Here is a 10,496-nt window from a genome sequence, read left to right on the forward strand (position 1 = left end):
ACTATGGTGTCCTTTAGCATGCGTGTGCAAAAATATATCTGCAATAGCCTTATTACTGGAGTTTAATTGAAAGTTAAATATAAATGCCCTGTGGCCAGCTTTCACTCTTATAGTAATCACTTGGAGTGTTTTCCATTTCAGCTCTACCACAGGTTTGACTGAAAATCGTCCTCAGTCACCTGCTACTGGCAGAACACCAGTGTTTGTGAGTCCTACTCCTCCTCCACCTCCACCACCCCTTCCATCCGCCTTGTCAACTTCTTCATTAAGATCTGCAATGACTTCCACTCCACCACCTCCAGTGCCGCCGCCTCCACCCCCTCCAACAGCTGTTTTGCAAGCTCCAGCTGTGCCTCCGCCCCCAGCTCCTCTCCAGATTGCTCCTGGAGTGCTTCACCCTGCTCCTCCTCCAATTGCACCTCCTTTGGCACAACCCTCTCCTCCCGTCACCAGAGCAGCCCAAGTCTGTGAAGCCATTCCAGTTCCACAGGGCGAAATGCAAGGACTTCCTCCACCTCCTCCTCCTCCTCCATTGCCACCTCCTGGCATCCGACCCTCATCACCCGTTACAGCACTCTCCCACACTCCCACATCTGTTGCCCCTGGGGCTCACGTTCCAATAATGCCTCCATCACCACCTTCACAAGTCACTCCTGCTCCTGAACCCAAGCGTCACCCATCAACACTACCTGTCATCAGCGATGCCAGAAGTGTCCTTCTGGAAGCAATACGAAAAGGTATCTCTTCTGTTCATTGGTTAGCAACGTTATTTGTTTAATGAATCAAATACTCTCTTAGCAGATTTAATGTTTTCAATTAAATTATTTCTGTTGAGGATATTTTAAACACTTCATTGGTTCTGCATAATAGGCAGATTACCATATATAGATTCTTTTCTCATATGCACTTTACATATCCTTGGCTAAAGTGTAAAGGTGACATGTTAGAAGTTTATAAAATTATGCATGGCCTGGGGAAGATAAATAGAGAAAAGTTTTTATCCTTCTGTCACAACACTAGAATTAATGGACACCCAGTGAAGCTGAATGTTGGAAGATTGAGGATAGATAAAAGAAAGTTCTTCATGCAGCACATAGCTAAACTGTGAAACTGAAGAGGATTAGACATAACATAGCCATGATGCCTATGCTTTGCCTTCACAGTTAGAGGTGATAAGGCCACAAGTGCTCTTGTGCTCAAATCCTGCTTGCGGATTTCCCATCAGCTTCTGGTTGGCCACTTTGAGAACAGGGTGTTGGATGAGATGGGCTCCTTAACATAAAAATGTAAAAGTGGTTTTATATAAATGTTACCTGAAGAAGTGTTCACACGACAGAACAACTGGCCTACAGTTTTATGACCATGAGGTTATAGCATTATTTAATCATAGAATCATAGAGTTGGAAGAGACCACTAGGGCCATCGAGTCCAACCCCCTGCCAAGCAGGAAACACCATCAGAGCACTCCTGACATATGGTTGTCAAGCCTCTGCTTAAAGACCTCCAAAGAAGGAGACTCCACCACACTCCTTGGCAGCAAATTCCACTGTCAAACAGCTCTTACTGTCAGGAAGTTCTTCCTAATGTTTAGGTGGAATCTTCTTTCTTGTAGTTTGGATCCATTGCTCCGTGTCCGCATTTAAATAATGTTTCTTCAAACTGAGCCAGAATGACTTTAAAAACCCCCACAATTTATGTAATAAATAGAAAAACCAGGTTTTCCTTCTATTATCTGCAAATTGTTTAACCAGTCAAATACAGATAGATATGGTGCTGGTCATGTTACATCCTTCTGCCACCTAAAAACTACGATAATTTTCATGACGTTGGTCTTTTTACATTGTCTACTTTAGATAATTAGTAGCTTGAGAATGGTTTCAGAAAAGCTGTGTATTTTGTCAGCTTAAATAAAGCAAAGCAGAAAGGGGGTGGGCATATAAGACAATCACTTCTGCTTTGTGTACGTACTGCATATCCTAACATTGGAAGGTCAGGCTTGGCTTGCTTAACATTTGGAGAGCATGTGCTCTTAGACGTTGTTCTCCAGGATAATTTGAGAGAGACTAGTTTTATCTCCTGGGAGTCTTAGTCACCATATCAGAGGCTACAATTTTTATAGCAATTTAGCAGCAAACCTCAGAATATTTATTGAGGGAGTTGTTGACATTTCCCTTTGCTGTTAAATTACTCTGAAATAATAAAAGAAGCCATTACCCCATTTCTACTAAACTTTGCTGCAGTTTACTCTCCACGTGTGACACTCTCCACGTGCAACTAACTATGCAGGCAGAATTTATTTTTTAATCAACAGTAAGGAGAAGTTGGAATTTTTTTCATATGAGCAACTGTTGTTGATGAATTTAGAACCCTATAAAGGACAATGAAGAAGAAAAAAAGGGTATATAATATTTATTGTTGCTAATGCTTACTGGCAGGATTAGCATCCATCAGCCTTCTATTTGAGCTGATTTCTAAAGCTACCAGGAAAAAACTTCATTGTCACTAAAGGACCATTGAATATTTAATACAAGCTACAACAGAAGTTTGTTGTTGCTTTTTGCAGTAAAAGCATGATTGAAAAGAATATATGCCTCTCAAAAAGACATCTGCATTAGTAGCCAATTATAACTTCAACCTTTGTTACTTGTTTTTTTTTTTTTAAAGTAGAAATAGCTTATGTTCATGAGGAGAAACGAGTCTCATTGTGTGATAATGGCATTTTTATGCCTTATGATATATTTCCATACACTTATGTCCTTAGGAGAAGAATCAAAACAATTTTTTCTATGTTACATGAAATCCCCTCCCTGTATAAACCGATAGCCATATACAAACTAGTTTTTTGTGGAGATTTGCAAGATACTGGGGAAACCGCAAATGCATGAACTATAAAAAGCTGTCTAAAACAATTGAGAATTTTTGGCATTGCTTTGAACAAAACAAGTTCATATTAGCATGTCTGATAAATATGGTGTACGCAGTACTATTAATTCCCCCCATGTACTTTTAGGTATTCAGTTACGAAAAGTTGAAGAGCAACGTGAACAAGAAGCTAAACACGAGCGTGTTGAGAATGATGTTGCCACCATCTTGTCTCGTCGCATTGCTGTGGAATACAGTGATTCAGAAGATGACTCAGAGTTTGATGAAGTTGACTGGTTGGAGTAGAATGGATATATGCTACTAAACTGAATGCTGATGTCCATTGTGGTGCTTGTTCTTTAAAACTGTTTGGTCATTTCTAGTGTTTTTGTATTTTCTTTATATAATCCATGTTTTTCTACTTTTCAGTTCACAAAATGTTGGCACATCTTTGAAACTAAATGTTTTACAGTGATACAGCTCTTTTAAAAGAGTGTAATTTTGTTCCAGTAGACCACTAAGTATTAAGCATGGGCAGCTGTTGGTAGAGTAGCAGATTTAAATTTTCTGGCATATCTTTAACTGTGCACTTTGTGAATTTTAAGTTATGAAGGCAGAAGCTTCCAGGAGAGTTGTACGTAGTAATGAGCTTTACTACACTGTTAACAATTTAAAAACAGAAGGGTGTAATCCATAAAGTGCTGCAATTCCCAGGTACTTCATAGGGATTTGAGCAAGAGAAGAACTTGGGGGTTTGCACCCTAGTTATTACTGCCTTGATTAAATCTGTACATTACAAGGTACATGTAGTTCTAGCAGCACTGGACACACTGAAAGAAAAACAAATAATGATCTTTGGGGGTTTTATTGTTGTTTTTAATTATGGCCTTATTTGAATGTTTTAAGATTTTCTTTACTGGTACCTATTGTGTGATACTATTTTGCCTGCTTGAGAGTTTGACCCTCCTCCCCCACCTTGTGAAATCTTCTGACTTAGCCATTCTATGTAACTTATGTAACTGTTAGAAATAACAGTTTGATTTAAATAAATGGTTTGTTTTAAATGTTTCTAGCTGTTGCTTTTTTCAGCACTGAGTCACTTTAAGAGCATATAAGAAACAAAAACAGCTGACAACACCAATGTTTGGGTGAATTTGTAGCCCTACTCAGAGGGAATTTATTGCCTTAAGTAAGTCAGGAACTACGTACTTAGTATGAATCAACCAATCACACCAACCAAAATTAAAACAATTGCTTGTTTCTTAAATCAGCTGTGCTATGAAAACATTAGCTTCAGCTGAATTTACCCAATCCTCAAGTTCTTTATCTACAGATTAATCATAATTAATAATTGTTACCATTCACTGTTGGAAAAGGGCCATCACCTTAAAAAAACAACAACAGCCATGTAGTTATATAACAAAATACTGTTGCTTTTTGTCCATGTGGTATGTATCTGCAATTTTATTCCTTCCCAAACAGCTAAAATAACAAAAAGGGTCAAAACACCAATTTGATTTAGCTAAGTAATGAAGAACCTAATGCACTGTTTAGTTTAACACGAAATAACCTAGCTTCTCAATTTTAACAGTCTGCGTAGGAAGGCAATGTGTAACTGACAGCTAGAGAACTCGTAGCTCTTACGCTTTCCAAAGTAGGCTGATGATCATTAGCAGGTGGGAGGCTGTTTTATATTTCCTGCTCTGTACTACAGAGCAATCTATTCTGCCTCTCAAAAGAACCCATAAAGCAGCTTGATGGTAAATTCTGCCTTCAAAGAAATGTTTGTGTGCCAAGAAGTGCTGCCAAAAATAACTATGATGAATCACGCATAATCTGTAATCTATATAAAGGAGGGGTTTTTTTGTCTCCTAATATGTTCTAATGAACAGATTAATTAGAACTAAACTAACAGCTATAAATATTTTGTCTACAGATAAGCTTTCCAACCTTGACGAGGGAGATTCTCTGTAAGTAAGTGATGTTTTGCAAGAATTTGGATCAACTGAGAGATATGCCTACTACTTTCTGCCCAAAGCAAACCGTTGCCTGTGGCAGTCTCTTTACCTTGTTTCTCTGGGAAATGGGCTGGCTGATTCATTTGCTATGATTAGCAGCCATGTTTTTTGCACAGTGCTAGTCCGCCATTTCAGAGACACACCTGATAATTGCTACTTAGGTACTACCATGCACTTTCTGTGCACTTCATCCTTTTTCATTGGTGTTTTAAACAAGCAAAATTACTGCCATGGTTTTTCAAATTCTGTGCAAATAAAAGCTGAATTCTGCAAAACATACATAATTTTTGCAAAGTGAACTATGTTTTCTGCTCTTCTGTGTAAGAAGAAAATATTGATTTTGATACTGGTCACAGAAATCATTCTGAAACTCAATTTTGCTTTTTAAGACATTTGTCTAGTCTCAATAAATGTGGATATAGGCTTGAAAGTGTTCAGTTTTGGAGACACAGATAAGCAGGACTTAGTTTTGCAAATAGTCTTTATCCTGATAAGACAGAGGGGCTACTGTGCCCGCAGGTGGTGTTTGCACTCTCCGTGAAGGACCAGGTTTATCTTTTGCAGATGCTTATAGCTCTGATCCTTTCAAGTAGCTCAAGTGGCATGGAGAGGTTCCTTTCAGCTAATGCTGGTGCACCTTCTCTTCAGCTGGAATAGCCTGGCCACAATCATTCATGCTCTGGTACATCTCAAATTGCTGCAACCCATTTTACATGGGACTGCCCTTGAAGAGAGTGCAAAAGCTGCAGTTAGCATAGAATATAGCAGTTAAGATTACTCAGTGGGGCCAAACTGATGGAATGCATCTCTCGCCAGTTTTGAAACAGCTGCACTGGCTCCATTCTGAGACCAAGTCAAGCTGCTGCTTTTAAAGTTGAAAATTCTAAATGGCCTGGGAACAGGCTCACTTAAGAACTGTCTCCTCCCAATTGAGATCCACCTCAAATGCCCCTCTTCAGATTTATGGGGGTGGGGATCTGAGTTGTGGCATTTCAACTCTGGTCCCATGTGGAGACCTTGTTACCACCCAGATCATATGTTGTGCTTTAATGAGTTGTCTAGTTTCACCAAATCTTTCTCCTTGTTTTTATATTATTATGTTATTGTTAATTTTTAATCTACATTTGCCACTCTGAGATATTTCACTGAAGAGCAGATTAGAAATGTCCCCAATAAATAAATACATTAAATTGCACAATTCAGCTTTACTTGCTTCAGAAAGTTGGAGGGTGTGAAGAGGAGACACCTCTACCTATATTGCCACTAAATACCTCATCTGTAAGTTAATCGTGTTTGTATTTTGACACTATGCTGAATATGACTAACAAATTGTCTAATCCAACAAGCTACCATACTCGCTGTCAGTATGGCATGAAGCAATACCATGAAGTTGCCAGTGCTCATCTCCTGTTGAAAAGTGTTTGCTTCTACATGACTCAGCAATAACCTTGCATGGCTTCTGGAGACTGTGTTAATGAGATGGAAAGTGGGGCCATTGGTCTTTCCAGAAAACAACACCCCAGTGGCCTTCCTGGAGGCTAATGCAATGCCTGATAGCATCATCTTGGTACCACTCTGCTCCAGTTAACACTGCAGTGTTATGTAGCCACGTGCTCAAGTTTTAACAGCATGACCAGTTGTGACACAGAAATATGCACCTCACAACGTTATTGGCAGTGCTGGCAGTGACACCCACACAATGCTTCTTAGCAGTCAGTCTGATGGTGTGCAGATTTTTCTTCTACACATAATCCCTACACATATGAGAATCCTCACATGGAAGTTTCCTTATGCAGATAATCCTGGCTATATTAGGACTATCACTATTATTATTATATTTACTTATACCCTGCCTTTTTTCCTGACAAGACTGAAGGCAGCTGACAGTTTTTTAAAAAAAGTGCTAAAAATATAGAAAAAAATAATTAAAAAAATTAAACATTGATATAATTAAAACTATATAAATATAAAATCTGTTTAAACATACAAATAATTATAATAAAAACAGCATAGCACCAGCCCTTTTGTTAAAAGTCCATTTCCAAAAACCTGGTAGAAGAAGAAGGTATTCACCTGCCAACCAAAGGACAACAAGGAGGGAGCCAATCTAGCTTCTTGGGGAAGGGGGCAGTTCCAAAGTCAGGGGGCAGCCACCAAGAAGGCCCTGTTCTGTGTCCCCACCAAGCATGCCTGTGAAAGTGGTGGGACTGAAGAGAAAGACCTCCCCTGAAGATCTCAAAACCCAGACAGGTTCGTATGAGGGAATATGGTCTTTCAGATATCTTGGACCTAAGCTGTATAGTATTTAATAGGTCAAAACTTTGAATTGTGCTCAGAAACAGACTGGAAGCCAGTGGAGCTGTTGTAGCAAGGCAATAGTATGCTCCCTACAATCAGCCCCAGTCAGCAACTTGGCGGCAGCTCTTTGAGTTTAACCCTATGTAGAGTATGTTACAGTATTCCAAAGGGTCAATCATAGCATAAAGACAGGCACCTAACAGGACATTTGATTACGCTCCTTGTGTGTTTTGGTGAACACCATCACACTGGAAAGAAGAGGGGCGGGCAGATGCATTTCTGCATATACATGGACATTACACAGGGCTCTGCATACAGAAGATCCCACACATAGTCCTTGGCATCACCAGCGGTTTTGTGAGATACTGAGCCCCAGGAGAACTGCTACTAGCCAAACATGCAATACTGGATTACATACAGAATGCGTACAGGAGGTCGCATAAATATTATAAAGTGGGACTTGCACAACTCACATATCTCAGTGTCTCAGGGTTCTTCTGAAGTTCCATAACAGTTTTCCTCTTTTTGATCCTTTATTGTGCTTTCGGAATCTGTGGGAATAAAATACTCTCTTTTACCTTTTGAAAATAGGGTTTTAAGAATAATCATGTCATGTTGCTTTCTTCCCCAGTCTAATCCTCTATTTATAGAATCAAAGAATTGTAGAATTGGAAGGTGCCCAAGAATCATCTAGTCTACCCCCCCGGAATGCTCCTTGACTTACACCATGCTTGTAAGTAAGAAATAGAATGGTAGCCAATATAGTTTGTGCAAATGTTTGCATCAGCACAAAAATACAAAATCCTCTCAGTTCCATAGACTGGATGGATGGGTGCAAATTCTGTAATTGCAGAATAGCTAAACATTACACTGACCGATTACATTTTTCTGAAACGTTATTAAAATGTTTATCATAAAATCATAGAGTTGGAAGAGAACCAGGTATCATCTAGTCCAACCTCCTCAATGCTCATTCCCCCATCCATTTTGAAACCAAACCAGACCCTGCTTAACTTTGCAAATGTGCTAATGGTTTTTTTGCTACACCAGCATCCCTTACAGATTGGGGGTTACAATAAAGAGTTAACATCTCATGTAAACATCTTGTGGTCACCAGAGCTGCCTTTCTATCTCCTGACATGCATTCTTGTGTTTATTGCCAATATAAGTTTTACTATGTACAGTGGTGCCCCGCAAGACGAATGCCTCGCAAGACGGAAAACCCGCTAGACGAAAGGGTTTTCCGTTTTGGAGGTGCTTCGCAGGACAAATTTCTCTATGGGCTTGCTTCGCAAGACGAAAATGTCTTGCGATTCCTGGGGTTTTTTTCCCACTCCCCACCCCCTTTTTCTAAGGCACTAAGCTGCTAATAGCCTTTTAGCAGCTAATCCGCTAATCCCTTAAGCCTTTAATAGCCGCTAATAGCGCTAATCCGCTAATGGGCTTGCTTCGCAAGACGAAAAAACCGCTAGACGAAGAGACTCACGGAACGGATTCTTTTCGTCTTGCGAGGCACCACTGTACATTTGGTAGCCTCTTATTCTTTAAAAAAGTTATGTTTATAACAATTGCATGGCAATCTTGAGCTGAAATGAATATTGCATGGAGTCCATGTCATAGATAGCTCTAGGGAAGAATGAGGGCCCTCTGCTGCTCAGCATGCCAACAGTTTTTTAAGGCCAAAATTGTGATGTGGCAAAATATTAGCTAGCTTATTATTTTTGGGAAAATAATATCTAAGCACCCACTTTATTCTTGAGATTGTAATTTGTTTTAAGGAGCGACTCCACCCCCATCGTTCAGCTCGGACACTGAGATCCAGCGCCGAGGGCCTTCTGGCGGTCCCCTCATTGCAAGAAGTGAGGTTACAGGGAACCAGACAGAGGGCCTTCTCGGTAGTGGCGCCCACCCTGTGGAACACCCTCCCTTCAGATGTGAAGGGAAGTTTTTAGGGAAGTTTTTCAGGGAAGTTTTTAATATTTAACGCTGTACTGTTTTTAACACTTGATTGGGAGCCACCCAGAGTGGCTGGGGAAACTCAGCCAGATGGGCGGGGTATAAATAATAAAATTATTATTATTATTATTATTATTATTATTATTATTATTATTAAATGGTGTTGGTGTGGTTGATGTTAATTCAATTTATATACTCCCTTTATCAGAGTTCCCAGGGTGGTGTAAAACATTAAAAACATAATAAAAACATAATAACAGACAGAATAACAATAAAATAGACACATTGACAGCAACATCTCTGCATAGTGTGTATATGTTAAAACCAGGGCCAGCAGGATACAGCTGAGGTTGCATGATAAAGCAAAGTCATCCACTGTGCCTGTCTCTCTAAATTGTGTGTTGTGCCACACTCTCCACGGCAGCCATGCGATGTTATGCTGCACACCCTCTCCCCATAGCAGCTATTTTGTGACTGGAGCCCACAGAACTCTTTCAAAATTTTAAATGTGCTCACTGATCCAAGATGGTTGGCAACCTTTGGCTTATGCTCTTGGAAGCAGTATTCAGCCACCATTCATTGACTTATCCAGGACTTTGTCTAATCCCCAGGCAAGAAGAAGCTGGTCACCTGCAGTTGCTTAAGGGACCTTGCTTTCCATGGTGCTCGAGTCATCCTGCTGATGTTTCACTCACAGCTAATCTTTTTGTTTCAAAAGCCTAATGGAGAAAGATAAGAAGTAGAATTTAGGACAAGAGTCTGTGAAAATGAAAATGCACACCAACAGGTGGCAGCATCCCCCTGCTTTTCACAATCTGGAGCTCATTAAAGATTTCCAGAAGATCTTTGGAAGAGCTGCTTTTGTGCCATTTTATCTACACAAGTGCATACAAGAAGCATGTGCCCCTTTTCCATGATCACACCTGAATATTTGGTAAAGGTTCAGTTCACTGCATCTGCACGCTGGTGAGCAGAGAGGTGGATGACTGTCGCACGTGATGGTGTACACTCATCTCCACAGGTGGCATTTGTGAAACAGTGAATATAAGAGTAAGCAAGGCTGCTCTCCCATTAGGCAAAGTCCGGCAACCACTTCAAGCAGCAGGTGCTGGGCAGGGAGGGGGAGAGCAGCAGCTCCCTGGTTGTTGCTCCTAAGGTGCCCTGCCCAGTTCCCTGTGTCTGAAGACACAGCCATGTAGACTATATCACATGCCTTTGCCCCACACTAAATTAGCCTGCTGCCTCAGGTGCTGTGGAAGACCCATTACCAGGGGTGAATTAAGATTCAGCTTCTGTTTCGGAGCTGAAGTTGAGTGGTGGTGGGGAACGCACATTGTTCTTTGCATCAGGCAGTGAAGTGTC

General features: G+C 40.4%; 2 protein-coding genes across 5 annotated transcripts in view; one reads left to right on the forward strand and one right to left on the reverse strand.

Moving 5' to 3' along the window:
- Nucleotides 1-3,926, forward strand: part of WASF1 (WASP family member 1) — a 41,693-nt gene extending 37,767 nt beyond the window's left edge. For all 4 annotated transcript variants that reach the window (XM_083433772.1, XM_083433773.1, XM_083433774.1 and 1 more), the window contains 2 exons: nt 142-737; nt 3,011-3,926. In XM_083433772.1, coding sequence (XP_083289898.1) covers nt 142-737; nt 3,011-3,168 — 754 coding nt within the window. In that variant the 3' untranslated portion in view covers nt 3,169-3,926. The remainder of the gene's footprint in view (nt 1-141; nt 738-3,010) is intronic.
- The window catches only part of CDC40 (cell division cycle 40), an 86,151-nt gene extending 76,303 nt beyond the window's left edge, over nt 1-9,848 (reverse strand). Inside the window, exons 1-2 of the mRNA XM_083433766.1 lie at nt 9,651-9,848; nt 7,652-7,729 (exon numbers count right to left, since the gene is read on the reverse strand). Coding sequence (XP_083289892.1) covers nt 7,652-7,687 — 36 coding nt within the window. The 5' untranslated portion in view covers nt 7,688-7,729; nt 9,651-9,848. The remainder of the gene's footprint in view (nt 1-7,651; nt 7,730-9,650) is intronic.
- Nucleotides 9,849-10,496: the final 648 nt, after the last annotated feature.

The sequence above is a fragment of the Podarcis tiliguerta genome (genome assembly GCF_965153285.1).
Source record: "Podarcis tiliguerta genome assembly, chromosome: 3".
NCBI lineage: Eukaryota > Metazoa > Chordata > Lepidosauria > Squamata > Lacertidae > Podarcis > Podarcis tiliguerta.